The sequence below is a fragment of the Thalia democratica genome, chromosome 5 (genome assembly GCF_965202585.1).
Source record: "Thalia democratica chromosome 5, ktThaDemo2.hap1.1, whole genome shotgun sequence".
NCBI lineage: Eukaryota > Metazoa > Chordata > Thaliacea > Salpida > Salpidae > Thalia > Thalia democratica.
The window spans coordinates 72,067,308-72,092,805 of record NC_139169.1 but is presented as its reverse complement, the minus strand read 5'-3'; the positions used below and the strand labels follow the sequence as shown (position 1 = coordinate 72,092,805).

Below are 25,498 nucleotides of genomic sequence, written 5' to 3'. Positions count from 1 at the left end.
GCTCAAATCAAGCATTAAGCTTGCACAAGATTAATTAAAAGCTTCCTATTGTGTGGTTACCACAATCTCCACACCTTAATATCATCACCAAATTAATTACATCATCAAGTTATACAAGTTAAAACTCAAAATATTAACTTCATGTATGCATTAAAGATGCTCTAAAAAAAAAAAAAATTTACATAGCTTTTAAGATAAGAAAAATAATTAAAGTTTTATGTTTTTTGAAAACTTTATAAATTTGCCTATAAAATTAACTTTATGCTCGTTGTTGCATTTTATATATTCCGGATGTGTACTCCAAAAAATGAAACTTATTTGGAAAGACTGTATATGAACAGATACTACAAATACTATGAAAATTACAATTGTTATTTTAAAGTACAACTTCCACAAAATATAACAATAATTCTTATTAAAATTTAAAATTAGTATAAAGTTTGCAACCATTTGCTAAGTCTCTGAAGCTACACAAAATTACTTAAGCATTTTGTAACTTTTAATTTTCAAAAGTAAATTTTTGAATAAATATTTTGTTGTGACTGGTTATCACTGGTATTGTTACTACTGTGAAACTGGTTTTATAAAAAAACTTAAATTGCTAGTAAATTGTTTATTTAAAAAAATGTTATAAAAAATACATACTTTTTACTTAATTCTATTGTATATATATCAAATATATTTAACAATTGAACTACCACAAATTGATCAAACTTATTTATATATTCTATTACAACTTATTGTTAGTTTTGACCTATAAATAAGTGATTGTAAAAAGTTTTAACAGCCTTGATAACATTGTTTTGTTTGAAAATCCACCAAATGTTTTATAGTTTGCTATGTTTATTTTATTAATAGTTTTCTAAGGATATTTTTTAAAGTTAATGTACCTATGTAAAACTTTATGGTTTTGTGTCTTTTTAATCAAGATTATTTAGATTTTTTAATAAATAACATTTTGATTAAGTTTGATAAGAAACAAATTATAACATTTGTAAAGTAGAAATGTGAGTGTTTAAAAGCTTTGTATCCTTTTCAAGTCACAAAATTTTACAGTTTTAAATTTCTAATTAAATATGTATAAGTTTGGAAATGTAACAAATTAAGAATACTTAAAAATTTTAAAAGTTGTAATTTAATTTAAAACTGTTAATTTAATTTTAATTAATTAAGAGCAGTTATGCAATCCAACTTCTTTTTTCAGAATATAATTTAAGCTTTTAACTAAACAATCCACTAACAAAGTACTAACAAGGCAACATGAGTCAAAAGGATGACAGTGAGTTGAGTTTTTGTTACTTTTTTTGTTTCTATGTACAAAAACTTTTTTATTTTCAAATAAAGAAATTAGTTTGTTGTTAGAATGGAAAATTTTTCAAAAACTTTTTTAGCCACGTTGACTACTTTTTTGTTCTTTTTTTAAAACTTTGTTTTGTGATATAAAGCTTTTGTGCAATTTTAAAAATTAGATAATCACAAAGTATTGACTAACAAAGATTTAAATAAGTTTTATGATACTTCCAGTCAATTTAACTAATACTAATTTGTGACATTGTTTTCATAATCACTTTGTAATCAGCTAACATAATTTATTTTACAATTGATAACTTTTCTAACTTGTACAGCTGTGTAAACTAAATGCCTAGCTTTAGAACTACTAATTAACAAATTACCAGCAATTGTAATTAACCAATTTGTTTTGTATTTTCTGTATCAAGGAAATCAAGAGGCAAAGAGGTGGGCTTTCGAAGAGCAAGATGAAGAGGACGTTAGAAACTCTTACATGAGTTTGTTTTCTGTTTTCTTTTTGTGCACATTTCTTGTTTTTAAAGTTAAAAATATTTTTTACCACAAGCCATTTTTTCATTTGGTAGCCTTGATAAATGAAACCTTACTTTGAAAAATATTCTGGTTATAAATAAATCTTTGCCTTTGAAAAACATTTCTAATTAATTCTATAATCAATGGTTTTTATTAATTATTTCTTGAATGTTTGCCTGTGCTTTTACTTTTTATTTCTTTGTTATTTTAATGCACATCTGCTTAATCCAGATAAGCTCACCTTCTAAAAACTTATTTCCTTGTTTTTACTTTTTATATAAGGTTTCTTTTTATTTTCCAACTTATGATAAAACTTTATTGAATATAAAATGGATGAAAGACATTATTTTACGTTGCAAAGACCTAAAAAGGGTTTATGACTTTTTTGTTATGATTTAAACTAAATGCTTAAAATGCATGTCTTTGGTGTTTTTTAAAAGTCTTGCTACTTTTAAACAATGTTGCTGTGTCCATATTAAAGTTTTAGTCCTTATTTTATTTATTAAACTACTTGGGTCAATTTGAAAGTTAACTGTCAAAAAAGTAAAACAAATTATGGTTGTTGTAACAAACATTTAGTACTAAGTATAGTTTATTAAAGACAATGATTTGATACTCGTAAAGAAAAACTATAACATACAAATTGATAAAAATATAATTAAATTAGTATTTGTATTAAAGCAATTAGATAGTTTTGAAATTTTATCTATTAATCAAACAGTTCTGACTTATTAAAGTAAATTTTTAAACTTCTGCACTTAATATAATTATTTCTCTGTTTTATGATTAAAAGTTGCATTGAAATACTTGAAATAAGAATTTATTAAAAAGTTATATCTTAAAACTCGTTTTTACAACTTCTTGTCAAATATAATACTTTTATTTTTTCCAATATAGATTATTAATTTTTATTTTATACACAACTAAACATAATTGTTAGTGTTTTGTATAGCTTGTTTTTTAGTTTTGTTCAGTATATAAAGGTTTTTTGGTACTATGTTTGTGCTATTAATAGTTCTGGCAACAGCATTTTTAACAAAGCAAAATATTACTTGGTAACTACCTGCTAAAATTTACAACTTAATCATAAAAATAACTTAACAGTTTTGATACATTGCATGCTAATTTTGTTATAATGTGAATGAGTTGTTTAAATTTTAACTTTTAAAAGTTAAACATTTATAAAGTATTGCACTTATATTCTTACAGGTTGCTTATGTCTAGAAGTGATGTGTTGGTTTTTATTTTATTAAAGTTGTTTATATTCTTAATGTGATATGTAATATTGAGTATTAATTTTTAAAGTATTTGCTACCAATCTATACTGTGACCATAAGTGCTTGTATAGTAAAAATTAAATTATTTTTACAAAACTAAGTTTAATTTTATTCTTGTAATCACAGAATCACTCAGTGATAGAAGAGAGAGGCTCAAAACGCACAGACAGATGTCAAAGCTGTCAATTGACCAGAGAAAAGCTATTTTCAATGGTAAGTTTAATTTTTTATAAAAGTTTTTTGTCATTAACTTTTAAGCATCATTTTAGAAAACTGTTTTAAGCATTAGTTTTAAATTAAAAACAATTTCGGCTAAATGTATTTTTATGAACAATAATAAACTTTTTAAACTGTTTTATAAACTAAATTACTTTTTTGACTCTTAATATTTTTTCTCAGAAGCGCTGGGGTCGCAGCAAAGGCAGCCGTCGCCGAGCAGCTCCACAAGCAGGCCGAGAGGCTTGGCAGCGCTGAGAAGGCGCCAGGACCAAAGAAACGGCAGCGGCGGCAGCTTGGACCAGGTGGCCACCAGGGACCAGAACTCATCGCCGAGACCCATGCAGCGCAACGCGCACCCAAGGTCGTCCAGCAGGCAAGCAGCGAGTGGTAAGAGCGACCACGGAGCGTCCAAACCGGAGAAGGTGGCGCCGTCGAAGCCGCTGAGGAGTGAGGGGAGGAGCCGGGAGGCGGAAATGAGGAGAATTGCAAGTAAAAGCGGTCATGCCGCTAGTAAGAGCCTGGCGAGCGGGGATGCTGACGGTAGTTAGTTGCATGTTGTGATTGAAATTTTTGTTGTTTGTTTGACAGGATATTTTTAAGTATGAGTTATGCTCATGTTTTAAACCTCAATGTTAAATTTAAATTAATAAAACGTTGAGATTAGTTTCTAAAATGCTGGTAGTTTAAGTATTAAAACTTGTGATATTCAAGTAACTTAAAGTTCAAAGTTGAAAAGTAAGTAGAGTGACCATTAAGATTGAAAAGTATACGTAATTTTTTATTTTTTTGTTTGACCAAACGTATAAGAAATGAAAATAGGCATTAACTTATGTTACACACTACATGAAGCTGCAATATCGAAAAACTTATAAAGTTTTATTTATTAAAAGACAAAAGAAATTCGATTATCTGATATGCAAAGTTTAAAAAATATTATACTAAGTGTGTAATATAAGAATTTTGTTAAAAAAAACTTAAATTATACTGTAGAATTCAGGAGTTAGTCTATCCTTGAACATTTTGATTGAATATTTTCTTAACTGTTTTACATTTAATAATTAACTTTAAGTTTAAATATTCAGTTTTCACCAGGCGTTACTATAATACGTAACATTGACAAATTTATTATTTTTATTACCTTGAAAGGCTGGAAAATGTTATGCATTAAGGTAAGTGCAGTGAATATAATAAATGTTTTGTTTTGCAAGCTAAAATCCGGCATGTTACAGTGGATATGTAAATTTGTAAATGTGAAACCATTGTTGTCAACAGTAAATGTTTTTTTCTTATTTTTAGTTACATTCAGTTATATCGTAGACTGTGAAAGTTTTATATGTGTATGTTTTAAATTGTTTTATCAGTTTCATATTAGTTTATATGTTTTTATTTGTAGCATGATTATTATTTAAATTCGATATATTCTAGCTTGTCATGAGAATTCTTATGAGTTTTAGGATTGTGAAAGGACTGAAAAATTGTAAAGCTTACAATCTAATTTATATATATTTTATGTTTTTTTTAATGTTAATTTTAAAGTTAGTATTAATAATAGTTTTTTTTTTGTGGATTTTACTGAAATTCAGGCTTTTGTTGTTTGAATAAAGCAATTACCTTTTTATGTGTACTAATAAGCTACCTAACTTGTTTGAGCTGTAGCTTTCTTAAAAAAATTGTTGTGCCACTAGTGTTTTACTTATTTTCTACAAAGTAATAGAAACATGAAAATTAGATTTAGTTAAAAAAAATATTTTTTTAATTATAAATCTTTTTTATGTAATTATAAAAATTTATTTAAATACTTTAACAATAAAAATAAGACTTAAGTAACGTAAGTATATAAGTTATATTCACTTTAAATACTTTTTGAATAAGGTAAAAATTTAAAATTTAACACACAGTATGTACATTTAGATCAGAACAAGCTGTTCACCAGGATAATGCAACAGAAAAGCGCCTCGATCCAAAAAGAAGGTGGCTCATCTAAAACATCTTCTGTGGCCAGTACTGCGCCCACTGGTGAGTCACATGTTTAAATGTAAAGTTCTTAATACTGTTAGTGTAAAATTTAAGTGTAAGAATAATTGAGCTGTTAAACTCAAAAACTGTTAAACTTCAAAGAGTTTTTTTTTTAAGGTTAACAAAATAAACTGGTAAATTTATGTTAAGTTGTAAATTAATAACTGTAAGTGTAACATTTTTTGTAAAGTGTAAAAATAATTGAACTGTTAAACTTCAAAAGTTTTTATTGTATATTTTTAAGGTTAACGAAATAAACTGGTAAATTTATCTTAAGTTGTAAAGGTCTAGAAACTGTGAGTGTAAAATTTTTTGTAAAGTGAAAAATAATTGAGCTGTTAAACTTCAAAAGTTTTTATTGTACTTTTTTAAGTAACATAGTTAATGTAGTAAAAATTTTTCGAAATTATTGTCAAGTTGTGCTTTAAAATGATGTTCAATAGCATTATTTCAATATATTGTATATAAGTTTGTATTAGTATTTCAAAGTTGTAAAAATGAAAAGAATCTCAAGTTTGATAAAAAAAAAGTCTATTCAAGTAAATGGCAACATTTCATGTGTATAGTTGTAAACTTTCCAATTTATAAAAGAGAATATTTAGATGATAAGAAAATAAACTTGACTTTGCGGTAATTAATTGGGTATATAGGGCGGCTTTTTCATTGTGATTGTTTAAAATTGCCCCGCAAATTACAATTTTGCATTTTAAATCGTGGCTTTGAGTTACTAACAAGTAATTTATCTCTCCAAAAACCTGAAAAACTTCAAAAACACATTTTGATACATCAAGTAGTACATAGTTTTGTTTAAAAACAATACTTTTTAAAATCCAGTTTATTTACGTTTTAGGCTCGAGCATTTCAAGTATTTAGAAATATTGTTTATATAATTTTGCTTTATAGAGCCGAACCGTAACCATTTAATTTGCTTAAAAACAACATTTCAAGGTACAAACTGAAGCCTTTCTTACAAATTTCTATTTTACAAGTTTAAGCTCTTTTGGTATCAAAGTAACACTGTATAAGTATGTTTTAATCAATTTTTTTTGTACCCAAAATCAATACTTAAATTTTAATTATATGGTGAAATAGTTTTAGTCTGAATATAATTTTGAATGTAAAAAAAGGTTAGTGACTAAAAATATTAATCTAACAGATGTTGAATATTTTAATTTTAAGTAAAAATATTGTAAATTTTAGTCAAGTCTACATTCTCAATAAAACTCAGCTCTTCTAAAACTACGAAAGGTATACTTGGTGAAAAGAGTGATAAAAATAATTAACATTAGCTTGCCTAGTTATATTCAATGTTTTATATAAACTATTAAGAAAAGAATTTTGTTTAAATTAAAAAGTTAAACAGAAAGTATGAGTGTTTAATTTTGTTTTGAAATTCGGGTGTGACAATTTTGTGAAAACTTAATCGTGTTGATGTGTTTTACAAAAAAGTGTTTCATGAAAATATTTTTTGTAAAAAATTTTCAAGTGCTCCCTTTTTCTTTGGTAATCACGCCAGGAGTGCTTTATAGTTTTTACACGTAAATGTTTGACATAAAAATTCTGTTTTTCATGAATTTTTGAGCGCCTTCACGAATTTCCTCAAGTTTTCAGGACAAAAGAAAATGTAATAAAGTAGTTCTGTACAGTACCGTGCAGCTGGTAAGGTAAAAATTCAATAAAATTAAGTAATAAAATTTTTGGGACAATGAAAAGTATGACCGAATATTTTCCAATAAATTTTCCAAGCACGAGTTTTCGCGCAAATAAAAAGTGCTGGCATTTTTGAATTCCACAAAAAATTGTGAGCACGAGATTTTCGCATGTGAAACACTTTAGTGTAAGCAAGGTTGCTTAGCTATAATAAAAATAAATCACAAGCTCTCCGTTCATGTGAAATACACATTTGAACCGAAAAGCACTTGCACTTGAAGCCACTCATAACAATGGGCTTGTGTGTGTTTACGCATAAACATTTTGTTGTGATTTTGCAACCTCGACTTAGTTCGCAAGTTTGTCGCTCACACAGAAAGATTATGACGTGTTTGTGAGTTATTTCGCTGTCTCGTGCACATTTAATTGCACATGGCAAAATGTGAGATGTTTTCAGTAAATACGTCGTTTCGGTTAAGCGATAAGTGTGATTAATTGTTCAAATGAATTTCAGTGCTTGTACAGGACTTGTTTAGGTGTGCACAAAAAATAAATTATATTACGTGTTCAATTTTTTACAACTATAAAGCTGTTTTACTAAAAATCTAAAAATTTTAAACTCATGTTTTGAATATATTTTTAGCCCACTTTAAAAAAATGTTTGGTGTTCTTTTTAACCTTTTGCAGTAAAAAATAGAATTAGGTTACTATATATATCTTAAAAGATATGTGATTGAAAAACTTGAGAAAATCAGTTTCCTTGTAGATTAAAAGCAAATTCATGTAACAATAGTTTTAGTTTAGATTAAAAACTGTTTGATTATTTACATAAATGAGTTTTAAGTACAATACTTTTTATACTTCCTTAAAGATTTTTAGAAAAAAATTCAAACTATTGTACACTCAAAGGATTAATAAAATATAATTTAAAGTAATTAGTATGTTTATATTATTAAACTTTCTGATTTCCTTGTATGCTGTTGTCTAAATTTTAATTTTTTTTTTTAATTTGATAAAATCTGTACTTTAAAATATTTATTCATAAACATAGTTAAACAGTTTTAATTTATACTTACTAGTTTCAAAAAAAAAAAAAAACTTTCCAGGTTCCAACAGTAAAAAAGAATTTAAGGAAAGCGAAGCCGTAATGAACAAAGAAGAAAATAAGAGTAAGTATACTTTAAGATTTCTGTTTTCAAAACATTATAAAACACTTACTTGTTTTAACTTTTTGTTTTCGGTAAAAATTCTAAGTTTTGATAAAATGTTTTCAATACATATTTTTATTAATTTTTGGTTTTAAATACTGTATGTTAAAGATTTTTTATTTGCTGTAATGATAAACGATTAAAGTGAAACCAATTTTTTAATTTCTAACTTTAGAAAAGTTTTAACACTTTTATTAATCGTTTAAACATATAATCAAATTGTGTTTGTTTTGAATTGCTCTATTTATAACATTATTAAACCTTGTTTATATAAAAAGCCACTTTAAACAAACAAAGTTATATATTAAACACTTGTTGTAATATTTGTAAACAATTAATAGTAAAGTTTCATGTTTGAAGTATTTTTTTTTACTCAGCACCATTAAATTTGTTTTAATTGTTAAACTAAAAATTATCTAGATTTTAAATTATCTAAACTGAAGTTATTGTTTTTTTAGCTTCTAAAGGCCAAACTGAAGATAACTTGTCAAGAGAAGAAAACAGAAGTAAGATTATAGTTTTTTTTTTCAAAGTGACTTGAAAAAACACAACTTTACAAAGCACTGATTTTAAAACTTCAACTTTTGCTATTTTTTTCAAAAATGTATGTTTGCACATCATTAAAAACAAATTAAATTAAACTATTTCTCTGCAATACATAATTTAAATGTAGATTATTCAAATTAAAAGAAAAAAGTTAAAGGTAGAAAACTTTATTTTCAGATTTTTATAAAATATTTTGCTTGTGTTAACATAAATTGTAAGTTCAATTTTACGAAGCATAACCAAAGTATTATAAAAGTTTATGTTCTGATTACTTAACATTAAAAAAATGTATAAAGTTTACATCAATATTTTTGATTGACTTTATCCTCCTACATTTCATTAGTGGTTAAAAAACTTAATAAATTTAAGTAAAAAATATTTCATTAGTCGTTATATATTTAAGTTTTTATATTAACTAAAAAAACTTAAAATTAAATAATTTGTTACTAACAAATTGTACGTAAAATTACTAAATTAACATGGAAAGTTCTAGGTATAAAAAAAGAAAAACGAAAATATTTTAACGGATGTCGGTCTATTCAAAAAGAAAAAACTAAACTTCAAAGCATTCAACAAACTTTATTAAAATAAAGTTATTTTTTTTATTTCACCTTTTCTAATGTAGAGGTGTATTAATTTCGGGACGCATTCAAAATCCACCCGATCAAAATCCACCCGATCAAAATCCACCAAGTCAAATTCAAGAACCGCTTAACGATCGAGGGTAAGGGTTAGGTGTAACAGTGATAGTAAAAAATAAACAAAAAATAAAGAGGATGCATAGAAAAAAAAAAAAAATCAATCGAATGGATTTTAAACGCGGGTGGATTTAGATAGTATACCTTAATTTCATATTAAACTTTTTCACAGGAATACTCGAAGAAAGAGGCAGGAGATTGCGAGAGGAGCGCAAGGAGATAGAAAGGAAGAAGAAGACGCTGCAAATTGCCGCGCAGGAAGCCGAAACGGCCAGAATGTCCGATCCCGTTCCTGCCAAACGAGCTGAAAATCCCAAGCCCGCTGCGAGGACGGTGCTGACCAATCAGGATGAGAGTTGCGACGATGGGCAGCCAATCAAAAGCAAGAACGAGGTTTCGTTTGCTGCCACGCCTCAGCAAGCCGTCAACAAAAATCTGGTGAGACTTTTCTTTCTATGACAGTTTAATTACTGTAAAAAAAACAGTTCTGTAAAAAAAATCAGCTGCACTTTAAGAAGTTTGGTCGCACTAAGCAGTAAATGTTGTAATTGAAACGTTAAAAAAATATTGAAAATATTATTTTATCATAGTTTTAAACAATCTTTCAATTAGTAAGTTTATGTTTTTAATATTTCGTTATTTAAATATATACTTAAACTGTTGCAAAACAATATAACATAGGCATTTATCTTTAAGTTTGTTTTTTTTCTTAATTTTACATAAGAATAGTTTTCTAATTAAATAAATTAGACTTTAATTTGTGTTTTATTAAATTTCACAAAGTGATAAACTTAACAAAAAGTTGCTGTTAAATATTACAAACAATTTACTTTTGTTTTAAGTTAAACATTAATGTGTTTTAACAAAAAATGTAATATTGTGTTAATACAAAAATACTGTAAACTTTAATAAATTAAGCGCTTTTTATAGATAGAAAATATTTAAAGATTTTAATCAATCAGTATGACTGTTTGTAAAAGTATTTTACATCATAAAAAGTTTATTTGAGTTGTTGGTTTACAGCACTTAAAACCCACTAATAAGTTTCGATGGTCTCAATTTCGAATGGTGTTTGAGAGCGGTTTTAAAGCAAATTGCAATACACACGACCTCTGTACAAATACAGCTGCCTTAATATAAAATTCGCAAATGCCAAAAATGTTCGATTTAAAGTTAATTATGCATAAAATGTTTATAATACGTGTTCAAAATTTCTTGTAATAAGTTTAAAATTTATTAAATTTATTGCTCATATTGTTATACGGATTTAACATGTAATAAAATAATTAACTCTTATAATTAAACAGTCTTATTTACATAGTTGTTAATTAGGTATATAGAAATTAGAAAAATTAAGTATAGTGACATTAGTTTTTAGATTTGGGATATTTGTTTGCAAAATACAATCAGAAATTAAAAAAGTTTGTCATTCAAATAATTCTGATTGACTTTTACTAAGTACTCTTCGAAGGTCATGTTTTTATAAAAACATCCTTGATGTTTTGGTTTAATTTGTCATTATTAAACTAAGGTTTGTTTTTTTAGTAAATAACTTCGAAATAAAATAGTCATTTCCACTTTTATTTTACTCAATTCATAAAAATACTATTTTAGATGGTACAAAGCTTGTAACAGATTATGTAATTGATTATAAATGCTTTAAAAATTATAAGAAGTAACATTTGCATTAACTTGTAATTGTCAATTTAGCTTTATTTGATATAATTTTTTATCAAGGTGTTTATGATATAGTATTGAAATAATTTTTTACTGAGTTTTCTTTGAGTTCAAAGTAATTTCAGCTCAACAAAGTTTACAAAGTTGTCATTTAATAAAAAGGTTTTTACTTTGTGACTGGTTCAAACAAAGGTTATTTTTATCTATTATTTCAACAACGATTTTTTGTTAAACTCTTTTGCTTTGTACGTGTTAACAAAACATCTTTTAAAGTTCAAAAGAGTCAACGTGTTACATTTTCTTACCTTAGAAAATAGACCGCTTATTAACTTTCAATAAATAACATGCCTTTTTTCCATTAATACATTTTAGTAATGATATTTTCACAGCACAAGTTAGCTTGATTTTTGAGAGTTGAAAAAAAAAAGTTTGTTAAAATTCAAATTTTTACAACGAATTTTATTTTAATCTGTTTTGACATCAGCAAGACACCTTGATGAGTTTAAACAACAAATCCCATAATTAAAGTATTGATACATGCTATAAGCAGTTGTAATCAAGCATTAAAAGATTATCTTGATTATCTTGTTGTAACCATCACAACCGAACTGTTTACAACCAAATAAGGTCTTGTATTACGTCACAATGATCGTGTTTTTTGCTCGTGTCGTCATAAAAAAAAGAGCTACTGCTACTTGAGTTTAGCACTAACACCTTTCATTCAGTTTTAACTTTTGACGAGCATGCATTGAAATTAAACGCACTTGTTTTTAATAACCTTCAGTTAAGAACTTTTAGAAAAAAATTAGAAGTTTTTAGGCAGTTAAGTAAAGAATAGTTTTTGATTTGAGATACGAGATTATAAAAACCCTAAGAAAATAATTAAAGGTACTTTTAATGTTTTGTATGATCTCCAATAAAAAAGTTATTCAATTTCAGAAACAGATATTTTCAACAGTAATAATTTTTATATTGTGTCAATACAATTTATCAAATGATAAATAAAAATATATATGTCATGTATTACTTTATCATACTAAACACCCTTGTCTTCAAACATACTTATAATAATCATGCAACTCGAAAAAAAGTTTATAAACAATAGAGCATAAAAGTTCAGCAACAAAAGAGCTTGCAAGTGCTTCTGTCGAAGATATATATTTCAGAAAGAAAAAAGTTTCAAAGCCATTGTCTTTTGCGGCAGCGTATGAAAGCACTTAAAAAACTGCTTATTTTTCAAGAAAGGTAGCAGTCATCAACATTTTGTATTTGAAAAAGTATATTGGAGAAACCGAATAAGGAAACCGTCACTCGCGCAACTTCCTAGAGTGAGAAAGTTTGAAAGAAAAATTAATAGAAACATACCAAACTGCATTAAGAAACTTTTTGTTTAGTCTAGTTGAATGTGAATTTAAAGCTTTAAAAAACAGTATGCTAATTACTTTTAAGTAGTTTAAGCTCTCTATAGCTGTTTTAATTTATTGAAAAGTGATTGATTTGTTAATCAGTGATTATGTGATTAGTGTTGTTTAAGTTCTTTTTTTCTAATGTAAATTTTCTTTTGTTAGTAATACTTTATCTAGTTGTTGTTTATTACAATGTCTGTATAAGTTATGAGCTGGTCAGCAGGTATTTTATTTTAAATTTTTCATTTCAGAATTTTTCTTTCAGAGTTTAAACAAAAATATGTTTTTGTATTTTATTTTTCAGAAAAGTATATTCAAATAACAACTTTATATAACACTTTTTTAGTCTTTTTAAGTTGTTGAGATAAGCGTTCTAAAATTAAAAGATAAAATTTCTAATTATAAGCTCTTTTATAGTTTGATTTTATTATCATGCAATTAAATTAAATTTATTTAAAGAAAGTTGATTAAGTGTTATAATCAAGAAACTGAATTAGGTCATGAATACTTTGCAAGTCAATAAAGTAAGTTGAAAAATTAGTTGAATAAAATTAAGATAAATTAGAACATAAATAAAAGTAATAAAGCAATAAACTTTAATACATGTTGTTATAAAAATTATTAACTTAAACTTGTTTCTTTTTAGCTGTTTTAGCACTTGAAAAACTGCCTGAGTTAACAAGTAAATGTTTAAAAAACAGTTCAATTGGTATTCATATTAAATATTTAAGTTGAATATCAATAATAAATTTTTTTATACTTCACAATCAGTACTCAAAAAGTTTTAACTAATTTATCATAAGCTATATTAAACGAAGATTTATTTATATTGAGTTAGCTAACATTTTAAAAATTGTTGTCAAAGTTACTACAAAAAAGTTGATATTTAAAAGTTGCAACACCCATCTACAATTAAAATTTTTCTGCGTGACATTACGCAGATTGCTTTTGGATTACTCATTCAGATAATATTTGTGTAAATATTTTCATCTGTCTATCACGCATGTAATTAGAGAAAAACATAACTTTTAACTAAAGCTTCTAGCTAAATATTTTCTTTTAAAGTTTATGTCAAAAAACCCAACTTATTGTCTTTAGATGTGCTTTAAAATTATAAAAATTTAATACTTTAAATGTCATAAAGATAATATAAGTACTCTTGATTGCTAGATTTTTTAGTTTATGACATAATACTTTCAATACATATTATTTTTTTATTGGTTTACAGTTACTTCAATTTAAGAAGAATGTAGATTACGATCAACAAGCATGTTAATGTAGTTAAAAATAATATAAATTGCCAATGTAGGTGATAGATATATTGTACAGAGTACAGGTAAATAAAAAAGATACACCTGAGAAACTTATATAATTTTAAAGCTTGCTTTTCACTCTAATTTATTATTATTTTTCAATAACAAACACACGACCACATTGATAAAACTTGAACTAACAGTAATTATTAAACTGCATAAATTAATTGAGTATTTTCTTATGAAACCTCTAACTGTTTATTTACTCAAAGTTTATTTATAAAATTAGTTGCTAACAAAAGTAGTTGATAAGCGTTAGCTGAAATAGATTTTACTTTTTGTTTAAATAAAAATATATAAAGCAAGTTAACAATACTTTTTACACATTACAGACAAGCGGAGGCGGTGTGAAGAGGGAACCGTCCAGGGCGTACGTGGGTTTCGCCAGCCTTCCCAACCAGGTTCACAGGAAATCCGTCAAGAAGGGTTTCGAGTTCACTCTCATGGTGGCCGGTATGTGTGCTTGTTTTTGTTAATTGAGTATGTTTTTAATGATAAAAAATGCAGTTAGTTTGTGTCAGTTGTGTTGTAAGTTTGGTATGTGTTTATGATTGAGTATAGCTTAATCTGGTTATAGATAATAAATAACTTGGGATTGATAACTTGGGTTTGGAAAAAGTTAAAATATATTCAAAAACAGTATTTTTATATAAGATATTTTATGTTAAAGAATGATGTAAGGAGTATAAGAAAAAAGTATTAAAAAACTAACTATTACAGCACAACTTTTTAGTTTTTTGGTAAACTTCCAAGCAAGGTAATTCTTATTTAAATTTTTTTTATATTTATTGCTACTGTTTAATGTAAAATCAAAAAATATTATTACCTATGCACATACAGTTTTGCATAGCTTTTTAAATTATAAAACATGATGCTTTAGTTTAAGTTAAAATTATGTGAAGTACAATAAAGCTCGTAATTGAAAACCCCAGTAATGTAAAATATATTTTTCACCGGGCTAAAAAAAATGTCTACTACAATCGATAGCTAAGAGATAAAAGGTTAAAATTATTATTTTTTTCTTTAAAATAAAATTGCTAAGACTAACAAGTAACCATTTAACAAATAAAAATTTTGGTTTCAAAATAAATCCAATTTCTTCACAATAAAAAAGGTAAATTTAATTCTATATCGTACCAACAGGCGAATCCGGCCTGGGCAAATCCACCCTGGTCAACTCGCTGTTCCTGACCAACATGTATCAGGGCAGGGAACTTCCCGACATCGAAGACAGCATGGAGAGCACGTGCAGCATAGAGGTGAGGAGCGAGGACATCGAGGAGCGGGGAGTCAAGCTGCGGCTGAACATCGTCGACACGCCCGGCTTCGGCAGGGCTCTCGACAGCACCAAGTGGTTGGTTGAATATAAACTAGTATAAGGGCATAGGGGACACTTAAAATAACATTGGACCTTATATGAAAGCTTGAAGTACAAACTACAAGCCAGTTTTTATAGAGTTAAAAAATATTAATTAATTGCTTGACAGCACCAAGTGGTTGGTTGAATTGAATGATCTGTTTTGAACCAAGTGGTTTGTGTTTGTTTTATTTTAGTTGATATGCATTAGGTTAAGTGATGGTTCACATCAGGGTTTCCCAAAATTTTTTTTCATAAGCCGCCTATGAAGAAATAAATGAAGCTATGGCACCCATCAATAAAAAAAAACTTATGTTAAATATGCCTAAAACTTTTTTTTTTCTCCTCATCATCACCTCCAGGTTATCTATTCAAATAATAGCCCCCTACCGTTTGACCCACAGGGGAAACCCCGGTTTAGAATAAAACAATGTTGTAATTCGATAAACATTCACGCAGCTACACGCCGATAGTGGAGTACATAAGCGCGCAGATGGACGCCTACCTGAAAGAGGAGAGAGGTTTCAACAGGAGGCACATCACGGACACCAGGGTGCACTGCTGCTTCTACTTCATTTCCAGCAGTTCGCGGGGGTTAGTTACCCTGTTTCTTGTATGAGGTTTCTAACAGTGACTTTCTAACTGTTGGTGTAGTGGTTCAGCAGACCAGATTTACAAAAAAACTTTTCCAGTTCTAAATATTACAAACAAATCTTCGCAGGCGACATGTTTAAAAAAAACTAACAAAACAAAGATTAAACTCTTTAAAAACAAAATTGTATTGAAAAAACCATTATATTTAATATTAAAAAAAAAGCGTTAAATATAAAAAAGTTCTTTTGAAATATTTGTTATAGTAAAACTTTTTTTTTCTCTAAATATTTCTTTTCATCTTCAAGTTTCTAATAGTTTACTTGATAAATTACTTCTTAATAGTTAAGGTAAAAATTAGAAACATATAGAAAATATTTTTTAACTATAAATGCTATGACAAAATAAGTTTTAAATAAAAAAGGTAGCTAAAAACTTTTTAAGACTTTGAACGCGATTGCTTGAAAACCGGTTGCTAATAGTGGTAGACTAATACTTAATTTTTTTAATATTTTTCACATAACTTTTGTTTGCGTTTTGCCTACGGAGAATCTTGAACTAATTTCTTTGTTGCCTTGTATCTCAACAAATTCCTTAAACTTTTTTACCCCTTTAAAGTATCTAGTAATTTACACAGAAAAAGTTAAATCATGTATATTATACAAAAAATAAAAGGTTGTACAAATTGTCAATTTCATCAAAAAGCTTGTTAAATTGATACAAGAAAAGCAATTAGTGACGTAATATTCAAAAGAACCATGTTTTTCATTTATTGAAAATTTAAATTTCCAAGTAGTTTGTCAAAAAGGTTCAGTTCTTTTAAAATATTTAAGTTGTAAAGTATAATATTTGGAAGAAAACGCGCCGTTTGCTAATACACATAATTGCACTTACATATTCACTAAAACAATAATTCCACATTCCCCTACGTTAGTGCAATCCGTCACATCAGGAAAGAAATTCTCCATTCTATCAATTTAGTCCTCTAACGCCAAAATGATGCTCTGTGGAAAATCAAAATTTTAAATGTGCCTTTCAAGCATGTTTCGGTAGTGCTTTAATATTTTTACTTCTTTAATATTTTGAAGTTACCAATGCTGTGACAATTAAGCAATTTCAATATAACGTTCAATTTAATTTTAATTAAAAAAACTCCCATCTCAAGTTGGTCTACACCGAAAAACTTCAGTTGCAAATCACAAAATCTGTTAATAGTTTTAAATGATCAAAACCGGTCACAATTACCAAGGTCTTTTTGAAGGTAACTCATGTGTGAATGGTATCTCACCCTTTCTTTGTGTTTCCCCTAATTACAAGGGTCTAATGATATCTAATCAATTTGATTTCGAAAGCACTCAAGGCTTAAGCTGGAGCTCAAATCAAAGGTATTTTAAAAACCAGCTTTTGCAGATGTTTTCTCTTAAATCAGCACTGTTTAAACTTCTTGATTTTTCTCTCAACAATGATTTATTGAAGGTCTGTTTGCTTTTTTCTAAAAAGTTCTAAAAAAAGCCAACAAACACCTCATCATAATTTTTACGATTTTTAACGTAGCAATAAAAGTTGAAATTTATAAGATTTTAAATTTAAACAGAATCTAATTTATGCAAACAAAATTAATATGGTGTATATTAAAACTACCTTTGCTAAAATGTTGCAAGTTTGATTTTTAAGTAAATAAACATATATATTATTCCAGCATATTTTGAATCACTAATGGCAAGGTAAAGTGGTCAGCCGATTTGGTAATTGCTACGCAAACATTACTTTAAAATAAATTTAAACAGTTCAGAAAGCATTAACAAACGCATTTGTTTAATCATCAGTAAACTTTTGTTTGCTGTGTACATCTTAAAAGATAAGTTGAGGCTAAAATTCATATTTCTATAATAGCAAATTAGTTTATCTTGCAAACTATATTATAGCTTTATAAATGATGATTGCTAAATTGATAGTTATTAATATAAAGCCAAATTTTGTGTCTTAATAAGTTATTTTAAGCGGGAAAACAATTTCTTATAAATTAAAAAACTCCATATAAAACATTTATTAACACTACTCCTTAAAATTAAAAAAAGTCAAAATTGTTATTTTTTTAATTTAAATCAGGAGTTTAGTTAATGAATACAAGTTTAAATAAATTGAATATTATGAAAATGTTGTTGAAGCATAGCAATTTACTTTTAAGTCTAAATTTTTTGTAAAGAAAAACATAAGATTTTGGGTTTCAATACTTGGTATTGTTATACATAGTGACTTCAGCCGACTTAAAATGCATTGCTTGTTGTTCCTGAAAATTATGTTGAAATTTTTCTGTATTTTCAGAGTTTAATATTTTATACGAATATTTATACAGATTAATTTGCTGTTTACTTAAGACTTAATTTCGTTTCACGGTTCAAATATTAAATTAAACATTTTCTGGTTTTTCCAAAATTTTTTAAACATTAAGCTCAAATAATATCCATAATTTTTTCATGACCAGATCATATGTTTTACAGTAAGTCGAAAAGTTTCTCTTTAAACAAAGTAGAGCAGACAGTTTTTGTTTGTACAGCAAACAAAATGTATTGTGAAAATATCTGTTTGCTTTTCACAGGCGGTAAAACATCATGTTAAAAATAACCTCGTGTAACTGCTATACAGTTAAACTGTTTTTATTAGTACTTGAAGTTTTATTTTTATATATTCAAAACATAATTTTTATAAAAAACTTGAAGGAAGTTTTTGGTTTTGGCTGTTTAAATGTTTCAACTATTTATATAAGTATTTTTATATGTGTTGTTCTTAATTTTTTTATATAAATATATAAACGTTACAGAAGTTTATTTACACAAAAATGTGTATAAAGTGTTTTTTACACTAATTTAGAATAAAAAGTTTTCATCCAAATGATGCTTTTTTACTGTTTAATAAAACTTGTTTGAATTCAATACTATGATACTCATTTGCTTGAAAGCAAGAAAAGTTTATAAAAAAAGTTACAAAAAAAAGTTATATTGTTTTTCAAATAGACAGACATTTAAATTTTACAAGTTGTTTTGAAAATAATAAGTTAGTTTTTTAGTTGTTAGCTATTTAAACAGTTTTTGTTAACGTTTTCTCATTAAGCCATTATTTGCCCAAAATTAACATCTTTATCCTCAAAAAAACATTTAATCTCTTACCACAATCTGTTTCAAACTGTACTTTTTACGTCTTCAATTGATTTTATTACTAAATGTTATATATTTAATATTTAAAAAAAAAAAATAAAGTCTGTAAGGTTCTGACTACCAACATTCATAACTCTTACCACATATCAACACATTAAGTTGATCCAACGTAAAACTCAACCAAATTTCGCTGTTTCAACCTTTATGACGTCACACAGGTTGAAACCATTAGACGTGGCGTTCATGCGCGCGGTGCACGACAAAGTGAACATCGTGCCGGTGATCGGCAAGGCGGACATGCTGACCAAGCAGGAGCTCATGCGGCTGAAGCGGAACGTGATGGAGGACGTGGCGAGGAACGACATCAGCGTCTACTGCCTCCCGGACGCCGACGATGACGAGGACGAAGCTTTCAAGCAGCAGACAAACTTGCTGAAGGTAGTGTTTTATTGTTATTATTATATTGTTTATTGTGCAATGTTAGACTCAGGAATCGAAACCTGACGGTAGACTAACTTGCTGAAGGTTTTAGTTTGAATGAGTATTTGTTAATTTATGTAGTCTAGTGCTACTAAAGAATAAAATTAGTTTACTTTTTTAATTTTTCATGGTAACTGGAGAGTAATGCATATTTTAATCAGAGCTGGTATGATTCTCAAAAACACTAAAACAAATTTTGAAAGCGAAAATGCTGAATGTTTTAGTTTGAATAGTATTTTACTCGTTTTATGAAAAATACGTGTTTGCAAATTGATGTTACAGTTGAACTTTTATATTTTTTATTCTCCATGCTTTTGTCGAGGGAATAACAGTTTTATAAAAGTTGAAACGGTTCTCAAAAACACTTTGAAAGCGTCAATGTAAGTTTGGCTTTTACATTAAATATTTTAGTGATAAAGTAATTTATACAATCTAATTATAGTTATACAAATTATCAAATCGCAGAAACAAGTTCCGTTTGCGGTGGTGGGGTCGACGACGCTGGTGGAGAAGGAAGGCAGGAAGGTTCGCGCCAGGGAATACCCGTGGGGAATCATCGAAATTGAAGACGGCAAGCATTCCGATTTCGTTCACCTGCGTCAAATGCTGGTGTTAGTTTTCAATTTGTTTGCTTTGTTGTCGTTTCTCCACAAAATAAAATTTAAAGTTATTTCAAACTTATATTTATAATACTGGTGTTAGTTTTAGTTTGTTGCTGACCAATGTTGGTTGTCGGTAATCAGTTTAGGCTGGTTTTTTAATTAAATTTGAATTAAATGATTTATGTATTTTTTTATAACCAAATGAGATAAAATTTGAAATCTCATTACTATGTAAATATTTTGTGTGTATTTTAAGTTACTTCTCGACAAAATAAATTTTAAACTTATCATATACATCTATTAGATTATCAACAAATATCTAACAGTTATTTTTTTATTTGATCAGGACCCACATGCAGGATCTGCAGGAGGTGACGCACGACATTCTGTACGAGAAGTACAGAGCAGACAAGCTGCAAAACGAAGATCCCGAGCTGTTAGTTTGATAATGAATATTAGTTTACCTTTAAAAAAGAATGTTATCCATAGATATTCATTCAGTATACAGTATTATTAAGTTGAGTGTAATTTACTTGAAGTTTTGAAACTATAACTTTGACATCTTAACTTGATTGAATCAGCTTTATTCATGCCAACTTACTCATGGTAATATTAATTAAAATTTTAACAACAGCAGCGCTCCTGTGGACCCTGCATCTGCTCTCGAAGCCAAAAATCTCGAGGTTAGAACATTTTTAAGTTTTTTTTCTAAAAAAAGCTTAAACTTTTCATCATATTTCAAAGTTATTATTTTTAACTAACTTATAAAAGGTTCTGTTGTCATGTGACTTTTTACAACTGTTACACAGGCATCTAGTATTACCAATTGGCAGTTAAATGTTACTTTTGTTACAACCAAGCTGTTTAACTTTAACATATTAAAATAACCTAAATAGTTATAATACTGTTTGGCACAAAACAGAGAATGAAATATTCAAACTTATTAACTTTTCAGATCCAACGCATGCAGGAACAACTGGAAGCGATGAAGAGATTGGTGATTCAGCAAAATAAAAATTAAAAATATCAAGATTTATTCATGCTTCTTCACTTTTTACGTTTAAATTGAACTTCACTTTGAATTGGTTCATGAATACGTTGAAAAATATTTTGAAGAACACCTTTACTTTTTTGTTAACTTGTCTATTTATTCTTTTGTTTTATAAGCAGTTTTTAAACATCATGTCAGTAATTCCAAGTTAATAATGCTTTTTTTTTGCTTTTTATAAGTATTTTTGATGTCTGATATGATTTCTCTTTGCTGCAAACTCCTTCCAAACTACTCGCTATTCTTAACACCTGGCAAGTTCTCTATTTAAAAGAGCATTCAGAATCAAATATTTTAAAGTTAACTTTTTACCTGTAAAAGCTACTAACAAACGCGGTGCTTCTATACAGACCGTCTCTCTTACCTGAATGAAATTCCTGAACAAAACTTTCGTTTTTTTTTTCTTTGACAAATTTGTTGCAATTTCTCAAGCACAGTCATACTAAACAGTGGTTTCACTTTTGTACTTTCTTCTTAGACAGCAAGTGATGTGTGTGACGAAGATTTCTAAAAAGTTTGTGTATGTTTATTTTTAAGAACACGGTTGTATGTGGATTTATATATGTAATTCCTTGGTAGTAATCGATCACTTTATGAAAATTATCCATGTTTTTTCTCAATTTAGTCACTAATCAGGAGAATGATATTTTAAGGCATTATAGTTTACCATTTTACTTTGGTTGACCATTTATGAAGTCAATTAAAAAAGCAATGAGTTGTCGCAAAGTCCAGGCGGAGGGTTTATCAAATGAATTTGCATGTGTGTTAATAATGGTTAAAAAAGTGCAGTTGCGAATGAAGTTTTGTCACAATACATGTCTCACAGTGACAAAAATGTAGTCAAGTTCAAATGTTAGCTGCCGGTGTTAAAAGTGAACAAATTCGACCAAGTGCTTTCGTTCTATCTATGCTTTCAATTTCAACATTGTCCGTTTTGTTTTCGCACCATTGTTGATGTTGGTTGAAAATAAACAGTATTTTTTTTGTGAGTTTTTACACATTTTCGCTGCTTTATAGCAATTTTTTTAAATTCTGATAAGCCTACACTTTGAATATTTGTACTCTTTTAAAAAATGTAAAATTATCAAGTTAATTTTTATTCAAAATAAACTGTTCCTATTGGAAATTGTGTGTGTTTTTATATAATTTTTAGCTAATTTAATACAATTTAATAAAGTCTTGTATTGGAAAAATAAATTTAAATTGGAGTTTTTATTCACTTTACTCCTAGAATAAGGGTGGGCAACGTAAATAATTGACGGGCCGGATTCAAAAAAATCTCCTCAGCGGGCCGGATCCTAATTTAAAAAATGTTATTCAGATCCGGCTAAATACTAATTTTAAACAAAGATCCGGATCCAAATGGAAACTAAGTATTTTCAGCGGTATTTCAGAATGTTGAATAAATTTATTAATTACCAAGGTTCTCAAGCATAAAATTTAAAGTTAATTTTTATTAAGTACTTATAACTCTATATTTATTATAACTCTTGGCAGAATTAATACTGGTTAATCTTATAAAAACAATAACTTACTAAAAGTTACTCTATCCTAACATTTCAAGCTAAAGCATCAAAAATTTTTAAGTTATTCCAAGTTATCTAATTTTGGCAATCCTTGGTTGCAGTTTAAATTAATAATATTTTTCAGAAGTTAACAACATTACAATATTAAACTACTACATTTTAAATTAAATAATAAAGATACATTACAAATTTTTGCACGTATAAAACAAACAAAACAACAATTTGTTCTGATTTACTAAACAGTTTTACTATAAAAAACTAAAAAAATTGAAATATGTCAATGAAACTTTTAAAGTTGATCATATATTAAATCTAGTTGCATGACTGTTTGGGAAAATCTGCAAGTGCACTGGAATACTGATTGATTTGAAATTATCTGTTGATGTTTATGGTCAGAAAAGTTTGTTTGCAAATGTATGAAGTCTCGAACAAAACAACTAGTTTCGTGGTCACCTTTTGAAGTTGATAAACTTAAGTTCGTTAAATAATACGTAAAATCTATTTTAAAATCTGCTAAAAGCAACGAAAATTATATGTATGATTTAAATTTTTATATCAACTTATTTAAAAAACAGTTAAACTTAGATAACAAATCACTTTAGCATAATATTTTAATACTTTCACTTTCAAAATATCAAACCGTCATGAACAACTTATGAAATTTAACTAAATTATGTACTTTTTAAAAAATGTTATCGAACAATGCATCTAAAATACTTTTACAAAAGTGCTGAGATAAATAACGAAATATTAAAATAAAAACAGATTTATAAATATTTTTAACATAATAAACAGGTTAATTTAATAGACTTTTAGATTAAGATCCACTTTACTAATAAAGATAACACTTAATGAAACACTAACACATACAGCTGTCTAGTTATATTTTAAATGTAAAGTTTAACAAGTTAAATTAAAAAGTAGTCAATTAAACATTTGTTGATCATCAAAGTTTTCAACAAGTTGTGTAATCTGGAAGTATATTTGAAGTAGATATTCTTTGTGGTATCAGCAAGATTTAAACGTAGCTTATTCTGGTCAAATTTCTTTGATGAGAATGTTTGTTCACAAATGTATGTAGAGCCAAACAGAAGAAGTAACTTCATTGCCATCTTTTTTAAATTAACAAACTTAACTTGTTAAGTAAGGTGTAAATTCTGTCAATTCTTTCGGCTTTGAAATTTTCTTTTAGTGTACTGTCACATCGAAGTTTAATCAGTTCTAATTGTATATAACTAGGTGCATTTTCGGTGTCAAATGTCAACGGTGATGAAATAATGTCAAATTCTTCACTTAGTTGTTGAAAGTCTGCAAAACAAACTTTTCTCTAAGTATCGAACATTATTTCAAAAGCAAAGTTAATAAAAAAAAAACTTTGTTGTACTTTGCTTTTAAAATTTAATAAGTCTTATTCAAAATTTTATTAGACAGTTAACTGTTATAACAAACAAACACTAAAAAATCCTAAACAAATCATACTTTAAGTTAGTTAAATACTACTTTAAAACATTGTCAATAATTGGTCATCACTAAAATTATTCATACAACTATTCAAAAATATCCTTAATAAAAAATCAATAGCAGAAAAAAGTGCAAATTGTAGTCTCAACTTGGAATATTTTACTAAAATGTAAAGTTGAGCATTTTTACTTAAAATAGTTGTCAATGATGAAAAAGATTTTATTTTACTTTTCTTAACATTTATAAAAACAACTCACGAAAAATCTGGAAAAGACAGCAACTTTTGACACGTCAAGTTTTTATGAAAGTCATTATGGTAGGTAGGATCATCAAAGTTAGTTTAGCAAACAATTGTTTTTGAATAGTTTGAGAAAAGATTATTTCAACTAACTTGAAACAGAACAAGATACTATAAAAAAAAGAGTGTTTTTATCACAAAATAAAATCCATTTCTAAAAATATTCAGGGATTAAGTGTTACAGTTTTGTTTTTTGAAAATAATTCAGAAAAGGTTTTGTATAAACTTTGTAATAGGCTGGCCGGATTTAATATAAAACTTAAAAATGCCTAGCGAGCAGGGTCATCCACTCGCGGGTCTGATTCCATTTAAAATAAAAATAGGTTTGGGAGCCGGTTATTTTCACTCTGCGGGCCGTACGTTGCCCACCATTATTCTAGAACAGCGATTCTTAATTTTATTTTTCATATCTTACCCCGTTTTGGAAGATAATTACCAAAGTTACCTCTAACATACAAAATAGTGTTAACTTTGAGAGAAGAAAACTAGATTTTTCCAACTTTAAGCGTAATAAATTCAAAAAATCGTACATTTTAAAAATATTATACAAAAAAAAAAATTACAGTCAAATACTAACTTATAAATTCAAATAACAATTAATAAACATTAGTTTACTCTAGTTGTAACAAAGAAAACTTACCCCCTAAGGCCTAAAACAAAGGAATTTACCACCAAGGGTAAAAATTAGCCCAGTTTAAGAATCGCTGTTCTAGAACATGTTTAATCATTTCCACACTTAAATAAAAACTCTAAATTAAGTCTTGGTCTTTAAGGTCTCAACTTTAATTTGTTGGTAGCAAATACTGTGTAAAATATTTTTTATTACTTCTGTTAGCTCTATAGGTTGTACTTGTTAGAAATAAGATATAAACTGTATATTTTTCTTCCTAAAATTATAGATAAGAAATTAACAGCTTTCCATCGTCTGATTTGATAAGTGATAAAATTAAAAGATCTTTAGACTTCGTAATACATATTGTTTATTGAACGACAAAAAAAGTGCTCATAATGTTTGGTCATAGGACTTGGTTTACTAAAAAAACGTTCAGTTATCGAGTCGCACACCACTTGGATACCTTTTAACGTCTTGTCCAGAACTTGGTCAAAATTTCATAACAACATATACTTAGTCGAAATATTTTTCATAAG

The 25,498-nt window shown here is 27.4% G+C and overlaps 1 protein-coding gene across 4 annotated transcripts; it reads left to right on the top strand.

The window, feature by feature from the left end:
* Nucleotides 1-1,202: 1,202 nt before the first annotated feature.
* Nucleotides 1,203-22,050, top strand: LOC145835560 (septin-2-like). Of its 4 annotated transcripts, none has more exons than XM_082943213.1 (15): nucleotides 1,203-1,279; nucleotides 3,225-3,311; nucleotides 3,498-3,857; nucleotides 5,229-5,333; nucleotides 8,090-8,152; nucleotides 8,650-8,697; nucleotides 9,608-9,873; nucleotides 14,164-14,284; nucleotides 14,975-15,185; nucleotides 15,648-15,782; nucleotides 19,153-19,372; nucleotides 19,880-20,025; nucleotides 20,363-20,452; nucleotides 20,651-20,699; nucleotides 20,972-22,050. In XM_082943213.1, the coding sequence occupies exons 1-15, from the start codon at nucleotides 1,261-1,263 to the stop codon at nucleotides 21,035-21,037; spliced, it is 1,986 nt and encodes a 661-aa protein (XP_082799339.1). In that variant the 5' UTR covers nucleotides 1,203-1,260; the 3' UTR covers nucleotides 21,038-22,050. The 4 variants fall into 4 exon arrangements, with proteins under 4 accessions (XP_082799339.1, XP_082799338.1, XP_082799337.1 ...); XM_082943212.1 differs by having other exon boundaries at nucleotides 3,498-3,860; nucleotides 19,880-20,023; nucleotides 20,343-20,452; XM_082943211.1 differs by having other exon boundaries at nucleotides 3,498-3,860.
* The last annotated feature ends 3,448 nt before the right edge of the window (nucleotides 22,051-25,498 follow it).

Coding starts and splice junctions, on each gene's coding strand:
- LOC145835560 (XM_082943212.1), top strand. Junction 3,861..5,228: donor GAGCGGGGATGCTGACGGTA/GTTAGTTGCATG, acceptor ATGTACATTTAG/ATCAGAACAAGCTGTTCACC. Junction 20,024..20,342: donor TTCACCTGCGTCAAATGCTG/GTGTTAGTTTTC, acceptor AATATCTAACAG/TTATTTTTTTATTTGATCAG.